This window comes from Physella acuta, unplaced genomic scaffold (genome assembly GCF_028476545.2).
Source record: "Physella acuta isolate Inbredline_101_S28 unplaced genomic scaffold, ASM2847654v3 ptg000571l, whole genome shotgun sequence".
NCBI lineage: Eukaryota > Metazoa > Mollusca > Gastropoda > Physidae > Physella > Physella acuta.
This window is the reverse complement of record NW_026732090.1, coordinates 480,520-506,961: the sequence shown is the minus strand read 5'-3', so window position 1 is coordinate 506,961 and position 26,442 is coordinate 480,520. Positions and strand designations below refer to the sequence as shown.

At 34.9% G+C, this 26,442-nt stretch overlaps 3 protein-coding genes and 1 long non-coding RNA gene across 4 annotated transcripts in view; 2 read left to right on the top strand and 2 right to left on the bottom strand.

Annotated features, from left to right (window-relative positions):
• The first annotated feature begins 20 nt into the window (after window positions 1–20).
• LOC131946812 (uncharacterized) lies at window positions 21–4,488 on the top strand. Its single transcript, XR_009387797.1, has 6 exons — window positions 21–213; window positions 2,206–2,230; window positions 2,483–2,539; window positions 2,938–3,012; window positions 3,707–3,816; window positions 4,026–4,488. It is a non-coding gene; the product is annotated as an uncharacterized LOC131946812 (long non-coding RNA).
• Window positions 4,489–4,860: 372 nt separating this feature from the next.
• Window positions 4,861–12,070, bottom strand: LOC131946777 (arginase-1). Its single transcript, XM_059307705.1, has 10 exons — window positions 11,926–12,070; window positions 11,529–11,587; window positions 11,304–11,376; window positions 10,424–10,533; window positions 7,930–8,195; window positions 7,699–7,755; window positions 7,247–7,351; window positions 6,819–6,895; window positions 5,287–5,346; window positions 4,861–5,059 (listed from the first exon to the last, which is right to left on the bottom strand). The coding sequence occupies exons 1-10, from the start codon at window positions 12,068–12,070 to the stop codon at window positions 4,869–4,871; spliced, it is 1,143 nt and encodes a 380-aa protein (XP_059163688.1). The 3' UTR covers window positions 4,861–4,868.
• Window positions 12,071–17,081: 5,011 nt separating this feature from the next.
• On the top strand, window positions 17,082–21,996 carry LOC131946776 (monocarboxylate transporter 12-like). Its single transcript, XM_059307704.1, has 7 exons — window positions 17,082–17,185; window positions 17,421–17,537; window positions 17,688–17,831; window positions 18,374–18,537; window positions 18,956–19,056; window positions 20,100–20,797; window positions 21,836–21,996. Exons 1-7 carry the CDS (start codon window positions 17,101–17,103, stop codon window positions 21,994–21,996), a joined length of 1,470 nt encoding a protein of 489 aa, XP_059163687.1. The 5' UTR covers window positions 17,082–17,100.
• A 452-nt stretch (window positions 21,997–22,448) lies between these two features.
• Window positions 22,449–26,442, bottom strand: part of LOC131946808 (disheveled-associated activator of morphogenesis 2) — a 33,604-nt gene continuing 29,610 nt past the window's right edge. The window contains exon 27 of the mRNA XM_059307776.1: window positions 22,449–26,127. Coding sequence (XP_059163759.1) covers window positions 25,982–26,127 — 146 coding nt within the window. The 3' untranslated portion in view covers window positions 22,449–25,981. The remainder of the gene's footprint in view (window positions 26,128–26,442) is intronic.

The following is a 26,442-nucleotide window of genomic DNA, read 5'->3' as shown; positions in this document are numbered from 1 at the left end:
TTAGCTTTGGGAAAATCGTTAAAGCAATTATTTCGTGCCGCTACTGTTGGCAGGAGAGCATTGCATCTATTCTAAGCAACCTCCATAGGTTCAGGTGGGAAAAAAGTAAGCATATTTGACGAGTGATACTTCGAGGTAAAAAGTTCCCTACTTGTAGTGTAACAAGTAGCTACAACAGCACAAAATGGTTGTGAAGGTCCATGTTATATACTGGTAAGTTAACAACAACCAATGCTACATGGAAGTTGTAACCAACTTTGGGCATAGAAATTCTATTAGTAATAGTAATAAAATAGGCCTATATTATATAATATTATATATAATAATTTTTTTTATCAAACTATCAAATAGAGGAGCCTATTTTTAATTACTTAATCAGGCCTAATAATTAATTAATTAGGCCTAACCACAACCAGTTTGGAAATTTTTATGGGATGATTTTAGATAGGCCTACCGATGTCCGATAATAGACTCTTCCTTAAAATAGGTATGTTGGGTTGTTAACTTGTTAGGAGTATTGAAGTCTGTCTCAACCAATATTATTGGTTAGAAATAAGGGTTAGGCGTTTGGTAGGACTAGGGTTGGGGTTAGGGTACATGGTTAGCATTGACATTAGCCAGCAATGTGTGTATTTAGTTAACTACCAGTAACCTAACACCACTTTTTTAAAAGATTCTATTATCGGACACAGGTATGGAAATTCTCCCTTTTAATTTTAGGTCCCTTTTTGTTATGCTATTAGATTATAATTAGTTTATTTAGGTCCTTCGACTAGTATACAGATGATAGATTAAGATTAGGCTATAGATATAAGACTATAGTCTGTCTATAGCCGATTCTCTTTTATTAATTTTGTAATAATTTAGACAAATTGATCACCACAGCATCACTTTAGCTAAATTAAAAAGTAGGCCTATAGTCCTAACCTAAAGTTATAGGCCTACTTAGAATGTACTTAAAGATAGTGGTGTAAAGTGTCCTATAGTCTCTACACTCTAGAATAGATTAATGGATAATATAATAGGCATACTCTATATTAGATTATGGATCTATAAGCTCATATTCACTTACTACAATTTGGAAGTGGAGCTATTCCCCAAAACATCTTCAGTTACAGCTTATGAAAATCTACTAAAATTTAATCCTGCACATTTTGATAGACCATTGGAGAAATGTTCCTAAAGCACCTACATTACACACATCACCTATAGATGTAACACAAATGGACAAACAGACATTTAAAGAAACATTGCTCAAGTTTTATCTACACAACAAAAACTCCTAAAGAAAAAGTTCCAATACTGGCTTCCCACCAGGATTAAAGATTTTAAAATGTATGTGTTAGTACTGTAAGACTTAAAATTTTTGAAGTGGTTAGAAACTTCAAAAATCAAGGCAGGCTGAAGACATAATTTAATTCCTCCAAATTGACAAAGTTCTAACAGTAGATAAACAACAGGACATAAAACCCATTAAATTAAAAGAAGCTAAAAAACAAAGCTATTGTGTAGCCCACTCAGCAGATGCTTCATATATTATTCTTGTTAGATAATTTTTGGATTAGATTTGTTGAAATGTACACTTGATGTGAAATAATTCTTAAAATATTTTTTTATATATTAGCAATGTTTATAAAAACCCACTGATTGTATCTGCTAAGGATAGATGGAGGGTATGTGGTGATGTGTGAAATGTATGAAAGGAGTGAATGTATTCCCTTACTGTTGTATTGTTAGACAGTGTCGAGTCCAGGTGTGTTGACTTGTCTGTGTGTTGGAGTGAATGAGTGGAACAAGGGAGGCGACTGATCAAGTGATGGTGGGTGTGTTGTGAGCTAGGGTAACAAGGTGTGTAAGGTTGAATGCGGATGGCAGTCAAGGGTTGAGACTGGTATAGGAGAGAGGTAATGCATTGTCATGGAATTTTATGAAGTTGAGAATAAAACCATTTGATTAACCCAAATGGATTTTGTTCTCATATTTACTCCAATCTAGGTCCTTAAAGAATGCCCTCACACTGGCCCCAACAAATGTCCAAGCATATCCCTAACAAAACAAATATTAAAATACTACTAACATGACACAGAGCCTTATTTTTGGAAAAGTATTGTCTGACCCAGTAGGAAGTATAAAGTATGAGTAAATTTTTAAAAAATTTCAGATTATAGCTTGTGCTAACAGGTTTTAATTCTTTTTTTTTTCCAGTGGGGCCTGAGGTTACAGCTCCAGGGTAAGTGATTATCATACTTCGATAATTTATAAATAAGATATTCTACTCTAAATGCAATTTAGTCCCAGCACCATTTTTGCACCTATAAAAGTTATTTAAGCTGTATAATTTTATCGGTTTATCATTTTTAATTATTTAAAAAGTAAATTACCAGTAACTTCCAAAATAAAAATAGCAATACTGGATTTTTAGGACTTCCTTACGATATTTTTTCATCATTACATTAAGTGAATCCCCTCTAATCTCTTTCAGTTTAAAGCATTCAAAAAAGACTTGCTTGATACTTGCAAACCTGGAGATGTTGAAGTGGTAAGTCTGACATCGCCATGGTGTAAACTTTTATTATACATACAGGTGGACATTTTAAATACAGACATTACGTAGAATTAGTGTTTGATATTCTTAGAATTTCTTTGATAAGTTTTCCATTTGCAACAAAGTAGGTTACTTGAGTTTTATGACTCTATTTAATGTTAAATTTGATTGAATTGCTACCAAAGAAAATCTTAGAAATGTTATCTTTAGCTGAATTTATTGAACACATCCTCGTCTGAACAAACTTGAAGTTTTTGAGCTTAGCTTGACCTGGACAATATGACATGCTTTACATCAGGCTTAGACCCTTTTATTTTGGTACATTTTAGTTAAACTAAATTTGAAAAGGCTGTAATAAAATGTGCACATCATTTCTCTAAAATAATTTCCAGACCTCAGAGGCAACACCCACTACTACTGGCTTTTTTGAAGTTCATGTAGATGGCAAACTTATCCATTCAAAGAAGGTAATTTGTTTTACATATTTGAGTGTAACAAAGAAGGTAATTTGATTCACATAAGTGAATGTAAAACAAAGGTGATTTTAGTCCTGCATATCAAAGTAGGCTTGTAACTTGCAACTTACCAAACAGCTAGTTACAGATGAGAATTTAATACTTGTGGAGATCATACATTATCACCTAGTCCTACACAAGTATCAGGTAGAATATATTTTGAGTGTAAAACTAACCCTACCTCTTGCTGGTTTAAGTTTAACTAATTTTTATTTGATGCTTTAAAAGTCTAAGATTCCTAAGGCTTAAATTTAATCTTTAAGTTTCAGATTTTGGGTAGGGCTAAAAAACAATTCTTTCTAATTAAAGTACTCATAACAGGCCTCAACCCCACCCATATAGAAGACTGAGCCTTAAGTAACTCGCCAGGATTCTCTGGCTATGATCTTAAATTTTACACAATTTTATTCCAACTTGGCTCATTTAAATTTAATGGGAAAGCAAAGACTTCTAACTATCCAGAGTGTTGTCTTTATTAGGAAATTCTGTATTCACCCAGCTGTGAATTCATGATAAAGTCAGAGTGATACACAAGATTTTTTTGTTCTGTTTGGTAGTAAAAATGAGTAAAAGTTGGGACAGGATTAAAGTATGTCCTACTTCTCACAAATTTTATCTTTAAATCATGTTCATTTAATTTTTTTAGAATGGTGATGGTTTTGTTGATCGCGATGAAAAGATGCAAAAGATAATTCTGGCTATCAATGCAGCCAAGAAGAGTTGAGCTCTTTTCTGTGTAGCAGTACAGCATCTCCAGTAAGTTTAACTTGAATTATCAGATTGATCCTCTTTTTAATCTTTATAGATTTATTTTATACTTTTTACATGTATGCAGAGCAGCCCTTATTATTGTAGTGAGGTTGCTTTAATAAATGTGCACAAGTAATTTTATGAAAAGATTGTATGAAAATAACTAATAAAATCCAATACAGCCTAGAATCATGATCTTATTTTTTCCTCCTCAGCTTGAATTACTTGATTTGAATCACCATGAGTGGCTTCAATATGACTGGTTCTGATTAAAGCAATACTTTGTAAAGGTCAAAACCATGATAGTACCGAAGTTCCCATTTTGATTTTTATTGACTAATTCTTGTGTGATTGATGTAGTACTGTATTTATGTACTTTAATTGTACTTTTTTGTGTGTAAAATTTAGATTTCTTTCTTTGATTAGGTTTTCTATAAAAGCTTCTATACAGCCCATTGTTATTCATACAGATCTCTTGAGTATTTTAATTTAACAAGCAACATATTTTATACAAGTATACTGGTAAGATTACTGAAAGATGCAATATATTTCATTTATCTTTATTTTGATAGATGGCACTTAAAATGTATGGATATTCTGATATTAAGGCTAACTACATTTGATATTTGTTTTTGATCTTACAAATTTTGGTTTTGATTAAACATTTTTTGCCTGAAAAATTGTCAGTTTTTTTTAAATCTAACTCTGTATCTTTGCATTTATGGTTAAAGCAATTTCATAATTTGGTCATACATCTTGTTTAATTAAAACAGATGTAACAGTTTAAATAGTAAAATCTTCAGATTCAACCCTCACATTTTTGTATATTTAAGTGACTACTTCAGCTGAAGAATCCACTTCTTTATATATTTTTAGCAACATTCCGTGACCTAGATTTATCAGACACTTGAGTGTTTATCTTCCAACCCTTCTGTTCCCACTGGGTGGATACAAAACAATCTAAAGCACCTTGGTAAACATTGTATTACACTACAAACCGCAACATTTTTGTAAAACAAGAAGCCACTACATAAAACCACTTGTGTTCCACCAAGAATTTAATCTTCTCTCATACAATGTACCAGTAAATTATCCTGTGGTAATGTCTTCAACTGTGTGGCTGCCTGTCTACGTTTACCCCGCAAGCATCGGAGAATGATGTCAACAGCAACATCAGCGCACCAGTTACTGACAGCAGTAGAAACCAGCATTGGGTTTAGTTCTACAACTTCTAAAAGTGCAAGCCGGCCTAAGGTTTTAGAAATAATTCATAAATTGCCAAAGTTTTAAGTCAAAACATCAAAGCTTTAAATTTGAGATGTCTGAAAAATTTACATCTAGACAACCTCTAAACCAATTAAAAAGCAATTAGCAAGCAAGACTAATTATTTGCAGTTTACTGTTTTGTAGTTTCAATCCACAATTTATTGTATTAAACCAAAAAACTTCTAAAATACAATAAAAATATTACACTACCTGTGTGGAAAATAGCTGTAGCCAATGTCCTTGCTTGTTCAATGCTCAAACCTCTCTCAACTGTTATTCAATAGTAAACTGTTAACTAATTATGACTAATATAAATAGAATTTAAGCTATACCTGAAGTATACAATATTCAAGAAATTGTACACCTACACTGAATATTCTTGCACATTTCAACAAACGTAATGACAGGGGCGGAACTACCATACCGCCAGACCCCGCAATGCGGGGGGGCCCAGGACGTTTAGGGGCCCAGTTCCGACCAAAAAACAATGATATTTTTTTCAAATATTATGTTTTTCATGCATCTTAAAAGTGGTTTTGTAAAAAAAAAAAACAAAAAAAAAAACAGCTCTACTATAGCAGAGATTGTTGCGTAGAAAAATATTTTATAATCTACAAGAGCTATAGTTTGAAAGGTAGGCAAACATTCACACTACTTCCATGACTTACTGCCCTTCTTTAAAATAGGGATGCCCACAAAGCTCATTTAAATAGTTTTGTACTATGTATATTAAAAAGCAATTAAATTCTCTGAATTATTATTTAAATAAGACGTAATAAACAATGGTATAGCTATAAAAATCAATGTTTTCAAAATTGATATTATAAAAGCCAAAAATGAAAAGAATAAACATAACGCGAGAAACCATTCACGAATCAAGCTTACGTCTTTATATATTTTTGACCAGCATGTTTAGAAGTGTATATACCTGTTGCTAGCTTAAGATGAGTTTGGACCAAATTTGTCTGGATTGTTCTCTCAGTATGGTTTTATATTGCAATGAAGTAGACTAAATTACTCAGTTAGGATATAGATATTATATATATATATATATATATATATATATATATATATATATATATATATATATATATATATATATATAAATAGGGGGCCCTAATTTTTTCTTTGCGGGGGAGCCCTTTTTTTCTAGTTCCGCCACTGCGTAATGACTATCAGAGCTGGGTAGATGATGTTTAAAAAATTGGGCTGTTGCCGATACTAACTAAAATGTATAAATCACCCACGCATGATGAACAATTTTTATATCATTTACGTGTTTGCCTTAACTTTAACAAATAGTGGTACAGTTTCTTCTGCAGAAACAGTAACAACAACTCTTGTCTGACTACCATATCTGCTGCTTACCTCCCCTTTCACGTTTCATGAAGGTTATTCATACTCATACTATTACTAATCTTATCTTATTCCCAGATAAGCACAAGTAACAGCAACAGACACATTAACTTTGATTCGTATCAAATATCGTTGTACCAAATGTGCTTGATAAGAATGCATCTTTTATAAAGTAAAACAATTTCAAACAGACGTAGAGTTCTAGATAATTTGTTACCTAACAAGATATTGATTTGTAATGGCCAATAAAAATGAACATGTTTTAAAAACTAAATTAAATAAAGTAAGTCAACATGTTTTAATTTTTACTTAGTATCAACAACCCACCAGCATGAGGTGACTGAGTCAGCCATTTTCTTACCTCACAACAAACAAGACTGTCTTACCGGGTGTTCCAGTTGCAGGCATCAACTCTGGGTCTAAAACATCCACATCAAAACTCACATGAATTGGTAACACGCCCCTGAAAACATCCACATCAAAACTCACATGAATTGGTAACACGCCCCTGAAAACAGGACATTGGTATTTTTAACTATAAAATAGCTCATGGGATCTCAAATTATAAGTTTAAAATTATTTTCTGTACTAATTTAAAATTAAACTATGTAAGATTTTTGTTAAACAAAGGTAATGCATTTATCCGAGAACTGCCATAATTTAACATTTTCTTGGTACTTCTTCTGTTGTTTGCCAGGTACGCAGCAAGCTGAGTGGATTCAGAGATGCTAAATATAGTGGTTTTTTTAAAAAAATGTCATATTTGTGCTTAATCGTTTCAAATGACTTTAAATATTGTGAACACATGTCTTACATGGGATCAATTTGATGTAAAGCTGTTTGAATAACAAAGTCCATTCCTAATTCTTGTATATCCTCCACAGAATAGGCGCAAATGTTCAATTCATTCAAGAATTTTCTTCAAATTTAAAAGAAATATAAATTGAATATTACCTTTTTCAATTTTTTTAAAATTTAGTCATAACATAATTACATTTTTAGATACGTGGGAAAATTATTATCACATTTATTGCAATGGCTTTTTGAACGTGTGTGATCATGTATTACAAAGTATACCGTAATTTCAATTTCCAATGACCAAAACACTAAATGCTTAAACAATTAAGTTTTTTAATCATTAATTTACACAAGGGATAATGATCTCAAATTTTCTCTGAGACTGAATTTTAGCTTTACTGAAACTTTTAACTAGGTAATGTTTAAATAGGGCCAGTAGAGCAGGTACTTACCACGTACAGAACTTACTTTTCTCCAGGGTCTATAGATCGTACACCAATATACGCAATATTTTTGGCACTGATGCTGGAATCGTTGAAAATATTTTAGTTGGTAAACATTTATAGTTTACACAAAATGTGAACTAGATACATTTGATATTCCTAATTTTGAAAATATTAAAATCTCAACTAAGTTGTAAAAGTTATGACAAATATTATGGCAATTTTTCTAAAGACATTTTGTTCTACTAGCACTCACCAAGGCTTCAACCACTCTAGGCCAGGTACAGGCGGAGAAACATGAGGCAGCTCTTTACACAAAAAGCCAACTGGCATGCCGTGTATGTTGCCAGATAAGCTGGTCAGTGGTGTGTTGATGTCGGGGTGAGCATCAACCCAGACCAAAGCAATTTCTTCAGCAACCCGGGTGTGGCCAAAGACCGAGCCGAGGGCTATGCTATGATCCCCACCCAGCAAGAGAACTTGACACCCAGATTTGAGAACCCTTTCCACGCTTTTGGCTATCTGTTAACACAAAATATCAATTCATTTTAATATGAATCCCTTTAAGTCATGGGCTGGTAGGCTCACCTTTTTATTATTGATAAATAATAATTTTTTTATGAGTATATTAGTATTAATGATATTCAAGTTTTCAATATCAATGATCATGTTTGTTGTTAAGCTGTGATTAATTTGAAACGTTATTGAAAAAATTATAATGAATTAGAAAACAATGACGTAGACAATAGCATATTTTTCAAGAATTACCACGAGAAAAGCCGTTTTGACTTTATTTCTGCATCGTGGGTGTTTGTGAGGTGACATAGCAATCAGTATCATGTCCGTTATTTTAATTCTTGAGCTACTCACAGTAAATAGCGTGTCATATTTCAAATGAGAATAAACGACTATTGTCTGGAATTCTAAACACTAGTCAAAGAATATCCATTTTAAAGAAGTAAAATATATTGTATGGAATAAGTTTTAATTTAATGTAGTAACAATAAGACAGTGTACATACACATACATTTTCTTTATTTAACAAGACCCGAGGCTGACATAAAAGAACACACGTGGGAGCAGCTAGCCCAAGACAGAACATTGTGGAGGGAGACAGGTTGTGTGGAGGGAGAGGTTGTGTGGAGGGAGAGGTTGTGTGGAGGGAGGCAGGTTGTGGGGAGGGAGACAGGCTGCGTGGAGGGAGACAGGTTGTGGGGAGGGAGGCAGGTTGTGGGGAGGGAGACAGGTTGTGGGGAGGGAGACAGGTTGTGGGGAGGGAGACAGGCTGCGTGGAGGGAGACAGGTTGTGGGGAGGGAGGCAGGTTGTGGGGAGGGAGGCAGGTTGTGGGGAGGGAGACAGGCTGCGTGGAGGGAGACAGGTTGTGGGGAGGGAGGCAGGTTGTGGGGAGGGAGACAGGTTGTGGGGAGGGAGACAGGCTGCGTGGAGGGAGACAGGTTGTGGGGAGGGAGGCAGGTTGTGGGGAGGGAGGCAGGTTGTGGGGAGGGAGGCATGTTGTGGGGAGGGAGGCAGGTTGTGGGGAGGGAGACAGGCTGCGTGGAGGGAGACAGGTTGTGGGGAGGGAGGCAGGTTGTGGGGAGGGAGGCAGGTTGTGGGGAGGGAGACAGGCTGCGTGGAGGGAGACAGGTTGTGGGGAGGGAGGCAGGTTGTGGGGAGGGAGACAGGTTGTGGGGAGGGAGGCAGGTTGTGGGGAGGGAGGCAGGTTGTGGGGAGGGAGACAGGCTGCGTGGAGGGAGACAGGTTGTGGGGAGGGAGGCAGGTTGTGGGGAGGGAGACAGGTTGTGGGGAGGGAGACAGGTTGTGGGGAGGGAGGCAGGTTGTGGGGAGGGAGGCAGGTTGCGTGGAGGGAGACAGGTTGTGGGGAGGGAGGCAGGCTGCGTGGAGAGCGGCAGGTTGTGGGGAGGGAGGCAGGTTGTGGGGAGGGAGACAGGTTGTGGGGAGGGAGGCAGGTTGTGGGGAGGGAGACAGGTTGTGGGGAGGGAGGCAGGTTGTGGGGAGGGAGGCAGGTTGTGGGGAGGGAGACAGGCTGCGTGGAGGGAGACAGGTTGTGGGGAGGGAGGCAGGCTGCGTGGAGGGAGGCAGGTTGTGGGGAGGGAGGCAGGTTGTGGGGAGGGAGACAGGTTGTGGGGAGGGAGGCAGGTTGTGGGGAGGGAGACAGGTTGTGGGGAGGGAGGCAGGTTGTGTGGAGGGAGGCAGGTTGTGGGGAGGGAGGCAGGTTGTGGGGAGGGAGACAGGCTGCGTGGAGGGAGACAGGTTGTGGGGAGGGAGGCAGGTTGTTGGGAGGGAGGCAGGTTGTGGGGAGGGAGGCAGGTTGTGGGGAGGGAGGCAGGTTGTGGGGAGGGAGGCAGGTTGTGGGGAGGGAGGCAGGTTGTGGGGAGGGAGACAGGTTGTGTGGAGGGAGACAGGTTGTGGGGAGGGAGACAGGTTGTGTGGAGGGAGACAGGTTGTGTGGAGGGAGACAGGTTGTGGGGAGGGAGACAAGCCCGTCTGGAGGGAGACATTTATAAAGTAAAGATCTAAAAAGCTTGAAAGATTTGGGTAAAAAAAATTCCCGTTACAAGCTATGCCACCAGCTCACACCAACATCCAAACAATGTACGCACAGAAGTTGTACCACGTGGTACAGTTGGAGAAGAAAGATCGAGGTTGAAAAGTTGAGAAATCTTTAATAAAGGATCAGGTGATGCAACTGGCAGAGCTAATTAGTCAGGCAATCAACCTGAGAATTTACCTGGTGATTTGCTTTCCCCACGGTCTTGGCAAATTTACAGCCAGGTATAATTTCACCGTCGTCTGATTCCACTGTAAACTTCAGGTCACCAAAGTCATGAACTATAACACCTACATTTGATCGTATTTAACTTGAGGTTACTAAATATTATTTGTGGTCACTAAATATTATTTGAGGTCACTAAATATTACTTGAGGTCACCAAAGTCATGGGCTATAGCACCTACATTTGATCGTATTTAACTTGAGGTTACTAAATATTACTTGAGGTCACTAAATATTAATTGAGGTCACTAAATATAACTTGAGGTCACCACATATTACATGAGGTCACCAAATATTACTTGAGGTCACCAAATATTACATGAGGTCACCAAATATTATTTGAGGTCACTAAATATTACTTGAGGTCACTAAATATTAATTGAGGTCACTAAATATAACTTGAGGTCACCACATATTACATGAGGTCACCAAATATTACTTGAGGTCACTAAATATTACTTGAGGTCAGCAAAATCCAAGACTACACCACCTACATTTGATCGTATATTTTGCTAAAATGCATTATGAGCCTCTCGCATATTTTCATGATTTAAACTATAGAAATCTAGATCAACTTATTTCTGTGGGGTTTTTAAAAAAATTCATTTTGTTGCCAGAGCAGTATCGATGTAAAAATTGCATGCACATTTTTTCTCAGTATTCACACATACTGTCTGTTTTGTGTTTTGTAATGTGTAATATTATGTTTCTCAATATCCAATTCTATTACAGGGTTATCTTACAGTGGCGTTTTAAGAGTGTTCATTTAGAACATTATCTTACTAAAAGTATGAATAGATTTGTTACAATCATAAAATAAAGTAAAAGTAGACTACCTTTTTTCTCTAATTTCTCGTTGATCCTGGCCCTACGTAGTAGTTCTGGTGCAGACTTTGTCCCATTCAGTGGCTGATTAAACAATTATTTTTATTTATTTTTTGCAAGCAAGAAAAGTTTTGAAAGATGTGCATGCTATCCTTCACGAGTATAGGCTTTTAACATTACTATTTAGAAGTATAGAATTGTCTGAAGTGTTACGTAAATTGATGAATGTTTCTCACCTGCCCATGTACAAGTGGAGCCCCTAAAATACCTACTCTAGGAACTTTCTTTGATGGATCTGGAAGTAGAACTGTTTAGATTATTTTTCTTGTCTGCACCATTTCCAGTTTGATAAAATATAATTCAAGTACAAAACGGCCTACAGACCTACATTAAAGAAAATTGTAATAAATATGAGAACTAGAATCGTGGAACTAGAAAAAAAATAAGACTGGTGTTTGGCTTAAGTGTTCCAGTTGTATGTACAAACCTCAATTATTTGCTAGAGATAATTGAGTTTACACTTTAGTTTGATAGTATTAGATATATCCATATTTTATACGAGAACACCTAGAAATCTATACAATAATCCATGTAGATCTGTTCAGGAGAAAAAAGCAAATGAATATAAATTACCGTGGCCTTGAATCTGTAGCTGCAGTCGCTTTAAAGCTAGATCTCTGGCTGCCATTGCAGCACCTGATGTGATAGCTTTGGTCACGTGAGACACAGTTGGCGGCTTTATGGGGAGCCGGTTGGTGGACCGCCGTAGTATCATCATGGCATCACGTGTTTCTTTCTTACAGCAAACAGTAGGTCAGGACAGTCGGAGTAAAGGAATTACACGCGGGTAAATTATGAAACATCACATCAGTGGTAGAGGATTAACTTTTTATTTTGGTTTATCACTTCCGTATACAAATAATTCCCTGCACCAAAAAATTTTGTGTTGTTTTAAATCATTGTGGCGCGAAAATCATCGGATGAATATGTGACCTGTTTTGGTAAAAATATTTTTTTTTTCTAAATACATTATGTTTGGTTCGGTGGGCGGTAGACGTTCTTCGGGAGTTTCTTTTAGGCATCTATTCGGGGGGGGGGGGGGGTGTCAAGTTCTCTTGCTGGGTGGGGATCATAGCATAGTCCTCGGCTCGGTCTTTGGCCACACCCGGGTTGCTGAAGAAATTGCTTTGGTCTGGGTTGATGCTCACCCGGACATCAACACACCACTGACCAGCTTATCTGGCAACATACACGGCATGCCAGTTGGCTTTTTGTGTAAAGAGCTGCCTCATGTTTCTCCGCCTGTACCTGGCCTAGAGTGGTTGAGAAGACCACAGAACACAATTGATATAAGTTAACTACTTAAGTAGCGACATCAGTGTGGGACGAGTGGTGCAGTCAGCACAGGGTGACGCACGTCTTAGGGTTGAATTCAAGCAGAACATTTTACTCTCAATAAACTGTTTATCTAGTTACAATCAGATACAATGTTTATCTAGTTACAATCAGATACAATGTTTATCTAGTTACAATAAGATACAATGTTTATCTAGTTACAATCAGATACAATGTTTATCTAGTTACAATCAGATACAATGTTTATCTAGTTACAATCAGATACAATGTTTATCTAGTTACAATCAGATACAATGTTTATCTAGTTACAATCAGATACAATGTTTATCTAGTTACAATCAGATACAATGTTTATCAAGTTACAATCAGATACAATGTTTATCTAGTTACAATCAGATACAATGTTTATCTAGTTACAATCAGATACAATGTTTATCTAGTTACAATCAAATACAATGTTTATCTAGTTACAATCAGATACAATGTTTATCTAGTTACAATCAGATACAATGTTTATCTAGTTACAATCAGATACAATGTTTATCTAGTTACAATCAGATACAATGTTTATCTAGTTACAATCAGATTGACCGCGTCATGTTGTTGAGGCGCCTCAGGTCTGGCATACACACCGCCAAGACACGGAGCTCCACAGGAAGTCCAGGAAACTAGAGAACCCCAAAATAACAGACATTTTTTTTTAATACAACATTAAAGTAATCATTATCCTAGATGCAGATGACACTAACGCGGACGCATTAATTGGTAGATTTAACACAATCGTCATTAATACGACAAGTAAAGAAACCCCCGGACATAGAACTCGCTCAAGATATGTGCGACAAACAACGTGAGCTGAGAAATAATTTTAAAAAATTGCATAAAAATGTTTTAATGACAAGCTTTTATGTAATACTGCACTAAAAAGTAGAAAATAAATTATTTTCTTTAAATATATAACAATACTATAAAGAAAAGCGTGGGTCACTTTATTATCTATTAGATAACAAATGAATTAGTCATCAAATTAAGTCAAATTTGATGTCAGATTGCATTTTCTTCAAGTCTTGACCCACGTGCCAACTTTGAAACAAATCTGTCTGTTAGACGTGTCCGAAATTTCGCTCGGCCGTTTCGATATAGACTGACGACAGACATAGACAGTAACTTAAATAATAGCTTGTAAAAATATGCACGACCCAAACATAACGAAACAATATAGTGCAGCCAACCAGGACATAAGAAATAACACGACAAGAGCTAAAGAAGCTCGGATCAAAATATAAAGCAAAGAAATGGAGGATAACCTGAAAATTAATCATAGCAAAATACGACGCGCGTCTGTACATCAACTATATATGGCTGTGTATTTACAAACCACTTAGGTAGTTTTGCGAAACTAATTTCCAAGAAAAATATAAGAAGGCGCTAGGACTCAACGATTATTATAAGAGGCATTGAATTATCTAGTCCCAATTTTTTCCTGGAAGCAAAAAAAAAATTAAAAAAAAAATAAAACAATAAGCCTACGTAACGTTTTTGTGCATTTGCTTATCACAGCCCGAATTAATTAAAGAGTTTAGAGAGCAGAAACTGTCTGATAAGGTCACCGTATCTTAAAAGTCAACTTCCGCCTTTGGACTGACTCGTAGGAGGCGGAGATTGCGTACAAGGTTTGGGGAGACTTTGTGAAACACAAAGCTCTTTGAGACGACTCTTTGACGGCTACTTTTTGAGCCGCGGTGCCGATCTATCTTAGAAATAACATAACGAAAAGTTTCTATTGCGTCTATCTTCACAACTATTTTATATTCTAGAAACAAAAAACACATGCACACTTTCGGGTGAAGATTGTACATATATCGTACGTCAATTTTAAATAAATCAGTCCCAGGATTCAATAGTGTGCATGACATGTAGGCTATTATTGTGCTATTCAAGCTAAAGGAGGGGTTTATCCAAAGAAATCAAATGGACCGTCTTAAAACCTTTTTTTTTTAAACTTTGGAATCGCAGACGTGATACATTTTTGAACGTCATGATGTATTGTGTGTCCTGTGTGAATACATTTTCTTTAAGCAGTAGTTGTGTGAGCATGTAATTGTGAAAGGTTTAGATGGCACATCGTGGAGAAGTCTTTAGGGCAAAGGCCAGCAATACTCCGTCATGTTCCTTTCAGCTATTAGGTTAGAGGTACACTTTACTTTTTCTTACAATAAATACTTTCACACATCCAAAACCTAAACCAGATGTCACCTGTAAGTTCATAAGCTAAATTGGTGGGCAAACACAGTATATATATATATATATATATATATATATATATATATATATATATATATATATATATATATATATATATACATATATTCAAGATTTTCTCTTGTGTTTGTGTGTGTGTCTGTATGTTTTTTCCATTTTTCCTAACTGGCGCCCATGTATTGAGTTGATAATGTATTCGTGTTCAACAACATAGTGTAGTTCTCCGCTAGCCTGATCAGCTTTTGTATCTTTTAGTTAAAAAACTTAACACATTAACGAGTTTAATTTATTTAATTGGACTCCAGCTCTTCTTTAAATCAGTAGCCTACCGGTAGCCCAAAAAGCGACTTGTTTTACTATTGTATTATTCCGACGACCCGCAAATGAAAAAAAAAGTTTGTACAACACAGTTCTAAGGGAATTAAGCATGCCACTCCAGATGTTTGATAGCATAAAAAAGCAATTGCAAATGCCGAGCGTGTATTCGTTCATTTGGTTGAGTCACCATCTGTTGATTGCTTACTTCTCAAGGAGGTACAAGGTGACATTTTATTTTGTTATTGTTTTTTTTTAAATTTCATTATGATTTCAATCACAAACAAGAAAAAATAATTTAAATTTATATTAACGTTTTGCTCGCTTTATTTTTAAAAAAAATCTGGTGTATTTATGTTTGCTACTGTAACTAATGTCCACAATGGGTTATTTGTCAACAGACGTGAAGAGAAGAAATGATTAAGTAAAAATTGAGGGTAAGGTCTGAGGACTTAGCATTTTACTTTAGCCCTAGAAATAAAAATGATGAAAAAGGCTTTGTTATGTTGTAGTTTGTCTGAGGGTGCTAAATATTTTGCATTTGTTTTGTACAATTACTCACTGACATTTAAAAAGTGCAATTCTTAATTTTTTTATTAATTATAAATTATAAATATGCTTGAAATATTCACGGAATATTTTTGAAACTTTAAAAATGTCTTACCTTTGGAGTCACTTCTTAAACTGATTGCATTAGCTGTCAATCGGATTTTAAATTTACAATTACGAAAAAATATTACAGGTCGATTATAAGCAATCAAATGAGCATGTATATACAAAAAAATAAAGTTAGTTCTACGAAGCTTCATACTTACACGCCGTCGAACGTCATCAATACCATCATCGTTTCTTTCTTCGCACATCAACACTGAGGTGTATCCTGGCGATAACTGCATGAAAGTTTACAGACTAATCTGAACAAAGTGGTTCCTGCTTTTCCAGTCCGTGTTTTTCATGTTTGTAAAAATGATGCCCAGATGCTATAGCCCAAAGGGTTATTTTTCTTTTATAAATGTAGTCATTGATTAATGTAATCATTGATTAGTGTAGGCCCATTCTTTGATTAATTATTCATTGATAAATGTATTTATTAATAATTAAAATGCATTTATTGATAATTAATAATGCATAAATACAAATATTAAATGTATGTATTCATTAATCAATTGATTTAACATAAAGATATCTATTCCTGTCCCATTCGATCCCAAAAACATCAGAATATCTATCTTTAAAAAAAAAATTGTTGAACCTTTTTACTTTTACATACTTTTACACGGTTACTCGCCGAAACAACATTAATGGATTTTTTTTTCCTGATAAAAAAAAGAATTTACAGCAGCAAAAGAAGTATGTAGAGTTTAAACAATAAAAATCCTTTGTAAGACAGTAATAATTTAGGCCTGTAGCCGGAATTAATGTTCGGGAGTTCTGTCCTGGGGTTATTGACCCTCGACTGGATAAAAAATATTAACCATTTTGCACTGTTTGTCGCCATCCATAAAACAAAAACAAAACAATCTAGTGGGGTGGGGAAAAGGGGGGGGGGGGGTAACGTTGCAAATTTTCGACTGGATAAAAAATATTAACCATGTTGCACTGTTTGTCGCCATCCATAAAACAAAAACAAAACAATCTAGTGGGGTGGGAAGTGGGGGGGGGGGGGAGGGACAACTGGGAACGTTGCAAATTTTCGACAAGAAAACAAAATTTTGTCAAGCAGACCGTCCTCCAATAATAAATAATAAATTAGCACTTGTATTCGAAATTACTTTCTTTTCCAGCGTCTTCACTGCAGTTCACCAGTTTTTCCTAAGCACGGTATATTGAGGCGTCATGACATGTAGGCATATAAATAAGGAAGAAAGTGAAAAAATGGAAACAAAATCTAAGAAAGTACCGGACGGAGGTTATGGTTGGTTTATTGTCCTGGGATGTTTTATGGCACATGTCCTCATCGGTAAGTCAACGCGCGGAAACAATTTAAATTTAATGTGTTGAGATCTTTTGTTAATTTAGTAATCAGCGAGTCATATATCCCATAAGTTAGTCGCCCTAATTCTTCTATTTGTTGGCATTTTATACATACTCTTTAAAAATTCATTAAAAGCGCACTCGTTTTATTTTATTTTATTTCAAACAGTATGGGTGTAGACCCCAAAGTAATACCTGAAATGTTTTAATTTGAATTGCAGGTGGTTTCGATAGAAGTGAAGGCATATATTTTCTACAATTCACTGAAAGATTTGAAAAAAATGCTCAGTTGACATCTTGGCCAGGAGCTTTAGTTTCTACCATTAGGCACTTTCTAGGTTCATTTATATTTTTTCAAAAAATCCTTATAAAATATGACTATATAACTTTGTTTAATGTGATTTTGAAATCCATTTCTGTTATAATAGATCCAAACTTTAATTAATAAGATGTATTGTTGTTAATTGCTAATTGTAATCTCATTAAAGGTCCTTTGGCGGGGATCTTGAGCAGCCACTACAGTGCCCGGACTACTGTCATGATCGGAACTTTATTCATGACGGTCGGAACTTTACTCAACGCATTTTGTCCGGATTTTTTCTTCTTGTTTGTGTCTCATGCTGCCCTGCAAGGTAAGTTGGGTTTGATTGTGTGATTGTCAGGTGATTGGTTTGATTGTGTGATTGTCAGATGATTGGGTTTGATTGTGTAATTGTCGGGTAATTTATTGGGTATACGCCTTCTTTTATTATTTAAGATTTGGTAGAGGACTGATGTATGCCCCTTCTCTTATTATTTAGGATTTGGTCGAGGACTGATGTATGCACCTCTCTTATTATTTAGGATTTGGTAGATGACTGATGTATGCACCTTCTCTTATTATTATGATTTGGTCGAGGACTGATGTATGCACCTCTCTTATTATTTAGGATTTGGTCGATGACAGATGTATGCCCCTTCTCTTATTATTTATGAAGGCCCTTCTCTTATTATTTAGGTTTTAGTCGAGGATTGATGTATGATGCACTTCTCTTATTATTAAGGATTTGGTCGAGGACTGATGTATGCACCTTCTCTTATTATTTAGGATTTGGTCGAGGACTGATGTATGCATATTCTCTTATTATTTGGGATTTGGTCGAGGACTGATGTATGCACCTCTCTTATTATTTAGGATTTGGTCGAGGACTGATGTATGCACCTTCTCTTATTATTGTTGGAACTTACTTTGACAAGCACCGAGGTTTGGCTGCTGGGCTAGGGTGTTCTGGTGTTGGAGTTGGGACATTTTGTATTGTGCCATTCACACAATGGCTGTTTGATACGTATCTTTTTCAAGTAATTTTTTTTTTAGAAATCTTTTATTTCTCATTATTAATTAAATTACTAACATTACAGAAAACGTAAAAAACCATGCATATAATACTTGTGGCTAGCTGTTATCAAATGCTATTTATTCGTACTATTAAATCTAAAAAATTCGAAAATGCTTATGTGGATTAGAAAAGTTCAATTCGTTATTTAAAGATATTAACTAGATTCTATTACTAAATAGCTTGGAGCATTCATTAGCAGATTGCTGAAAATTATTTTAATCAACAAAAACCACTTCAATTCAGTTGAGCTCTTCAACTTCCAAAAAACATATTTGCTAGCTTAAGTGAAGAATAATTTAACTATTACAATTTTTACAATTTTGTGACCAAACAAGATGTTCTCGTTGTGAGTTTTTTTTTTTTTGGGTTGCTCCTTATAGGGTGCATTTACTATTCAAAGTGCTGTTGCGTTGAATGGATTGGTTGTGGCTATGCTGTTTCGGCCTCTCAGCTTGCATTTCAAATTTACTGGCCAACAACGGTAAATGTTTCCTGAACAACGTGTGTTTTCATGTGTCATTTGTACAATTGTATTCAATGAAGACATTATTTAACATAGAACTACTTAAACCAAAGGGTGTACAATTGGTGTTAGGGTGTTAGACCACCCCCCCCCCTCCCCGTCGGCCACTAAAATAGAAGTTGTCTCGCGTCAGAGACATTGGTGAAGATGATTTCGTGTCGATTTCAGTTTACAATTTACAACCCTCACTCTGGACAAACCCTCACTCTGGACAAACCCTCACTCTGGACAAACCCTCACTCTGGACAAACCCTCACTCTGGACAAACCCTCACTCTGGACAAACCCTCACTCTGGACAAACCCTCACTCTGGACAAACCCTCACTCTGGACAAACCCTCACTCTGGACAAACCCTCACTCTGGACAAACCCTCACGTGGACAAACCCTCACTCTTAACAAATCTTCACTGTGGACTAACTACTTATGGACAAAGCCTTAGTGGTCAAACCCTCATTCTGGACAAACCCCCAATGCGGACAAATTACTTATCAATAAAGCAACTGTTGTCAAATCTCCATTGTGGACCGATTTTCACCTATGGTCTAAGCACCTTTTGTCGAAGCACTTAAAACTCGTTAAAAATCATAATTTTAAAGTCTTTTAACGCCATTTAACTCTCTGACGCTGTGGGGTGAGAGAAAAGTGTAAAAACAAAATACAGGGAAGGTACACTATAGAGTACAATTAATAATATTTGCAGAATATCAATAATTCCTTTGGATCGTGTACAAATGATGGTACATTTTTTAATGGCTTTAAACTTTACATCCGTTATTTTCAGAATAGACCACTCAGAAATAAAGAGACGAGATTTCAAAAATATTTTTAAAAAAAAACAGAATTCAATTTTTTACAATTCTTGCTCCCTCTTTAATCTTGTTTTAATCTAGAAGCTTTGCCAGCAAGAAATGTTTTATAAATGTCGTTGTAGTATAAAATACTTAACTGTAGTTTCAATACAGTTTAGCAAATCATTAAACAAAAATATTAATTTCACAGCAATAGAGGCGTGGACATTCAACTGAAGACAACACTGCTACCCAAACACCAGGAACTCGGGGAAAAATCAGATGTAAAGGGGTTAGAGATAGGCGAAAAAAATCATTTACAAATTCAGCCTTCTCCAGAACCAAAAATTCACAAAGATGGATGGTTCAAGTCTTCGCTTAATATTTGCTTCCCAAAAGAAAACAACAAGCAACAGAGGGAAAAAATGAGCCACTCGCTTCATTTATCATTACTGAAAGATGCGTCTTTTTGTATATTCTGTGTTAGCATTATGCTGTTCACATCCGCCTTTAAGGCGGCCTTTACATTTATTCCCGCCTTGGTTAAAACTAAAGGCCTCTCAGATAGTGAAGCAGCGCTTGTTTTATCTTTATCTGGCGTGTTTGACACCATAGGCCGGATAGTGGCGGGCATTATTTTAGATATACCATCACTACGTCCACTTAGACCTGTTGTTTATAACTTTTTTATATTTTCTATAGCAGCCGTGTCCTTCACCATGCCATTCTTTACTAGTTTCTTATGGCTATGTGTGTTGTGTTGTGTATACGGCACATTAAGTGGAGCTTACATATCCCAAAAGTCAGTTCTTGTTGTAGATATCCTGGGGGTTGAGCATCTAGCAAGTTCCTTTGGTCTCCTGATATGTTTCCAGGCTGTAGGGACATGCGTGGGGCCACCACTATCAGGTACACTTTGTGTCTTTATATTTAGTTCTTCTTGTCGGAAGCCTAAATGACGGGAGTCTATTTGTCGAGAGCCTATAAAACGGAGTCCATTAGTCGCTGGCCCTTTTGATGGGGTCAATTTGATGGGGCATTTTTGCCGGAGCCGTTTTGACGTCACACGATTGGAGAGGGTTTCCTTCAATACAACGTGTACTCCGTGTGAACAGAGGCGTAGCGACCCTTCGCGGCGCCCGGGGACAAACTTTCAATTTGGCGCCCACCTCGGGAGCAACAACTTTTCAATTTTCGATTTGCAACCCCAACCTCAAACTTTCGATTTGCACCCCCCCCCCCCCCCCCCCATATATTTTTAATATTTATAATGCAAAAATGCAGCTAAAATGAGATTTTAATTTGTTTTTTCAACCCATTTTGGCGCCCCCTAAGGTCGGCGCCCGGGGACATATGTACCCCCCTCGCTACGCCTCTGCGTGTTAACACTGTATGCACCATGAGGCGACTTCAGCCTGTTCTTTCTGGATTTGCTTTCACTCAAGAACAATAATCGAGGCGGCAATAGTTTGATTTAGAAGTTTTCTCCCCTAGATGAAGTAGATGTGTTGCTTTTCCGCAGGTTACGTATCTCATCCATCTGGGGATCCGAACTCGGGACCTGCGAGTTAGCAACGATATGCTGTCCCTCCCTTCCGACCCCGCCGTCCCCGTTAGCTACTACATTTCCAATGGTGCTCACAAACACTTAATAAATATATGATGTTTTATACATGTTTTGTTTGTATGACATACATTTTCATTGTGTACATTTGATCTAAAGGCATATGTAAATAAGACATTATTTAGTTACATGTTTAAGTTGATAACACCTGTAAATTAAACAGTTTTTAAACAAAAATAATATTATCATAATTTTTAGAATAAAGAGAGCTCTGAAATTGATCTAGAAAAAAAATATTTTCTAAGCCTGTTCAATTCATGTAAAATAACGATGACTGTTCTATTGTAGTTCATTTTTTGTTTTACTTTTATTTACTTTTTTAGGTGCCTTCAGAGATGCCTTTGGCAGTTATGATGAAGCATTTTACTTGGGGGGCAGCTTCATGATTGTAGCTGGAGTTCTTATGGTTTTATGCAACATTTGTCTCAGGAAAAAGCAACACAAGAAAAACAATAATGAGATAAATATAGAAATAAAATTATAAAGAAACATCTGCTAAAAAATTTGTTTGTAAAATAATTGCTACTCACTTTTGTGTGAGTTAAATTGTAATAAGCTTTCATCAACATAGAAAAGTATTTAATTCTTCTACTGGTGGTAAAAAGGGCTGGGACATCTATTTATAATGGAGGGAGGGGATTGAAGATTATTAAACCCTCTACAATCTTCCTAACTTCAGTTTTGCCGTAATACGAATTATATGAAATCAAACATTGAAAAAAAATGTATAAATATATATATATACATATATATATATATAATATATATATATATATATATATATATATATATATATTTTTTTTTTTTTTTTTTTTTTTCTTTTGGAGCAAGTAAACTTATGTACTAGTAATGTACAAAGCTAGGCTTAAATCTCTAAAAAACTATTGTAATATCATAAAACAAAAGGATTGAAAAAACAAAAGAAAATTTGCTTACAATACATTTATTGTGTATAAATTCTAGTAACACGTTGAAAAAAAATAATTCAATAGCTGTTAAGGAACAGAATACTGATATTAAAATAATAATAAATAAAGCATTCAAACCTAGAAAAAAGTTAAACTATTTACACAGATTTCTATTCATTCAACCAAGCCTTACTCTACACATTGACATTTATGAACTTTGGTCTGGTGGTTTGGGATTCTCCATCAGGACATGTTTGTGAGAGAAGGAATTGTAACCTCTAATATCTTCAGATTGACTATCATAGTTGGAAAATTGTTCTCATTTCTCGAATGGGCGCAACCAACGGATGACTGAATATATGAATGATCGCAACCAACGGATGACTGAATATATGAATGAGTGCAACTAATGGATGACTGAATATGATAATGTATGATGCAGTCAAGGCAAACTTCCTTGCATAGTGCAGTCACAGCACCAAACAAATCAATACAACAAACACAAGAATGTACCAAAAGTCTCTCGGCCAAACTAAAAACACTCCACACAACAGCCAAAGTTACACTTACAAAAATCTACTTTTGATTTAGTTATACTATGTAGATGTAGGGGTGGAGGGGGGGGGATAATTCAACTTCTAGTAAAATTGCTAGGTCCCTCTAAATTAAAAACAAAATTGTTAATTATAATTCTGCTGCTCTAAAACTAAAAGAAAAGTAATTGCACATTAAAGATAAACTCCTTTATAAAAGAAGATTATTTTGACGATAAAAAATTGAGTCCTGACACCAGACAATTCCAGCCATAAATTGTTCTAGTATTTAAAGTTAAGGCCAACACACATAAGAAGCATAGTAGACAACATTGACATTGAAAGGAAAATCGTATTATACAAATAGTACACAATTCTTCTTAATTATGATTTAAGCAAAATAGTATATTGATATTAAATTTGTGTGTTAAATATTGGACATTTTTGTACCAAATCTTAAAAAAGAGCCAAAGTCATGGTTTATCAAGGCAGATTTGGCCTTAATTAATTGGCCTATATTATAGATGAGAAATAAGTTTTAAAATCTATCCTACCTTATTTGGTTTCTGAAACTGTTTTGATGAAATGTTATTACATTTTCATATTTTTTAAAATGTAAAATTAAACTAGTAAACAAAGTTCTCATGTGAAGTTTCTCCAATTTTCAAGTGATCAGTCAAAAATTATAAATGGTTGGTCCATCTAATGTGCCAGAGTAAATATTTTTAAAAAAATATTATCAAGAGTGCTAAGACAGTTTAAAAAAACCAGAAATATCAAATACACTAAGTTACATTGAATATAATTTACAAGGTCACAGCCTCATTACATGAGCCAAAATATTCACAACCAATATCTTAGTACATAAGTATTGATACACTAAACAGTATACATTTACATAGCATGTTCTAAAAGCAAGTGTGGATATGAAATACAAATAACTGAATGGCAAGTAGTTCTTTGTTCTAACTTACTTAGAGTATTAATAATTGATCATTAGGATAGATAAGTTTACATTTGAGTAAATTCTGATGTTTTTTTAACATATGAAAATTAGTCATCTAAAAGATTTATCAGTTCTTACAAATAAAGTTAACAATATAAATCTGCAGAAAGTTTATGCTAATTTGAATTCTTTTATTACTTTAGTATATTTAGTAAAACAGGTTGGGATACTAGAAAAATATGTGTACTGACCAATGCAATATAGTCTACAGAGACATTAACAAATACAAATATTTTACAAAATAACAAGACAAAAAACTGGGTGAAGAAGCAGGAAATATCAGAGTTATAAAAACATAATGTGGCAAAATTACACGGATTGATTAATAATAAATAAAATGATTCATGCATCACAATAACACAGCAAATAAAACTTTACACACAGGAAGATCAATGCTGTAAAATGAATAACTAATTTTTATGAACAAAAATCAGGATGAATGCACTGGCAATTATTTTAGGACAAAAACTTCCAAACTTGTCTTGACCACGAAAAAATGCAAGGCTATTACAGAAGTATTCAGTCAACAACAGAAACTGCATTGATTGCTCAGATGTTTAAATCAATTTACTGGTGGCTCCTGCAGATCTGGCTAATTCTTGTTTTTTATTTTCATTGCAGTGGAATTGTTAAATAAAAGTTCATGAAAAACTAATTGACATTACTTCATTAACTGAACAAAACTGTAATGTGAACTATGCCCCATGAAGTAGACTGAAAATTATAACTGACCTATTCAATTAAAATAATAAGTTTAATAGTTAAATAAAATCAAAAGCTGCCAGTTGTTCTTTTGAAAAAAATATTTTTTTAGGCAGTTGTAACTATAAAGTATATACTAAAATTAACATATGATTGATCTTGTTAACTATAAAATATAGACTAAACATGAATTTGATCTTTATAACAATTAAATATGACTAAAACAAATATAAATTTGATCTTGGTAACTATAAAATATTAACTACAACTAATATAAATTTTATCTTGGTAACTATAAAATATTAACTACAACTAACATAAATTTGATCTTGGTAACTATGAAATATTGACTAAAACGAAAATAAATTTGATCTGTAACTCACTATTTAATCATAGCAAAATATTTAATTTGTAATTATATTTGTAAAAGGATGACATGAAGATCACATATGAAATAATTTACATTGTGGTATGTCATTGTTCTTTATACAGTGAATTAAAAGTGATTTTCTTTTTTTTAAATTGTGGATTATATACAGCAAACAGATTGTAGGAGTTTATATAAAGGTACTTGAAACTTAAACTAATAGTTTAAATACTAGTATTCACAATAATATACAGAAAAAAAAGTAAATGCAATATAATAAAGATAAATATTGCACAATAAATTATTTTATCCACATATCAGTTATGAACAGCAAACTTTCAGTAAGAAATGTTTTCCATTCTTTCATGAAATTCATCCATAAATAAAGGAAAATTAAACTTAATAGTTCATTTACCCACTATTGTAAACTCACATGCCTTCTAGTTGAAAGGTTAAATTAGTGAATTACAAAGTACTGAAGACCATATTTCCCAATATTTCTAGTAAAAGTACACTTTAGAAACTTAATTAGAAACATGAAGTGAAGTAGATTTCACATGTTTCAGTGACCTTGGCATATGAAGGGATAGTCTGGTCAGACCATTGTCTAGCCACTTTTACTTTTCCTAACCTGATTCAGGTAGCCTACCCAACAGAGCTGGGTGAACTCAGGGACGTAGCAAGTACTTGATCCAGGACTCAAATTTTTGAGAAAATATCTCTACTAGTGAATTGATAGTGTTTTTGATGAGTTAAAAAAGTGTTAGTATTTTTAAAAGCTTAAATGATTTGTCTGCATAGGATGGAAAGAATTGTGCTATACCAGTATTGGAATGTGACACACAAGACCTACCATGGCAACTGTAAAAAAAAAATGACTTTTATACTTTTGTAAGGCATATGCACCTGCTACTGAAATAAAATTACATACAATTGTATTTTTGTATAAACATTTATGAAGTTGTAACACTTCCTTGTCGTTCTCTGGAAAAGTCACTAGCATTGGTCACACGTTTGCGGTTGCGCTTGGCTAGCTTGGCCATGTCCTCACCAAATACATCTCCTGTTCTCAAGGCTGATATCAAATCATCAAATTCACCTAGCAAAGCAAAAATTAATATTGTACATAGCAGCTTATGTGAATGTAAGAAATAGATTAATACTATAAATAAATCTTGTTTTGAATTAAAGAGTATTTTGACTACATAGTTTAAGGAAAAAGTTAATATTTGCAATACAAAGTAACTTGTAGATATTATATATACATGTATTTTATTAAAGATACTTCATTTTATCTTGTTTTAATTGGCCTAATAATGGTAAGATTTAAATATTTAAAATTAAAAACAAAACTAATATGATATGTCATTAGTATTACACTGTTTGCTGGTTTACATTCCTGTTGTTTTTCAGA

Coding starts and splice junctions, on each gene's coding strand:
- LOC131946777 (XM_059307705.1), bottom strand. CDS start 12,070: ATGATGATACTACGGCGGTCCACCAACCGGCTCCCCATAAAGCCGCCA. Junction 6,896..7,246: donor TTACATCAAATTGATCCCAT/GTAAGACATGTG, acceptor GGATGTTTTCAG/GGGCGTGTTACCAATTCATG. Junction 5,060..5,286: donor TACAGCTATTTTCCACACAG/GTAGTGTAATAT, acceptor CTAAAACCTTAG/GCCGGCTTGCACTTTTAGAA.
- LOC131946776 (XM_059307704.1), top strand. CDS start 17,101: ATGGAAACAAAATCTAAGAAAGTACCGGACGGAGGTTATGGTTGGTTT. Junction 17,186..17,420: donor TATGGCACATGTCCTCATCG/GTAAGTCAACGC, acceptor TTTGAATTGCAG/GTGGTTTCGATAGAAGTGAA. Junction 17,538..17,687: donor TACCATTAGGCACTTTCTAG/GTTCATTTATAT, acceptor ATCTCATTAAAG/GTCCTTTGGCGGGGATCTTG.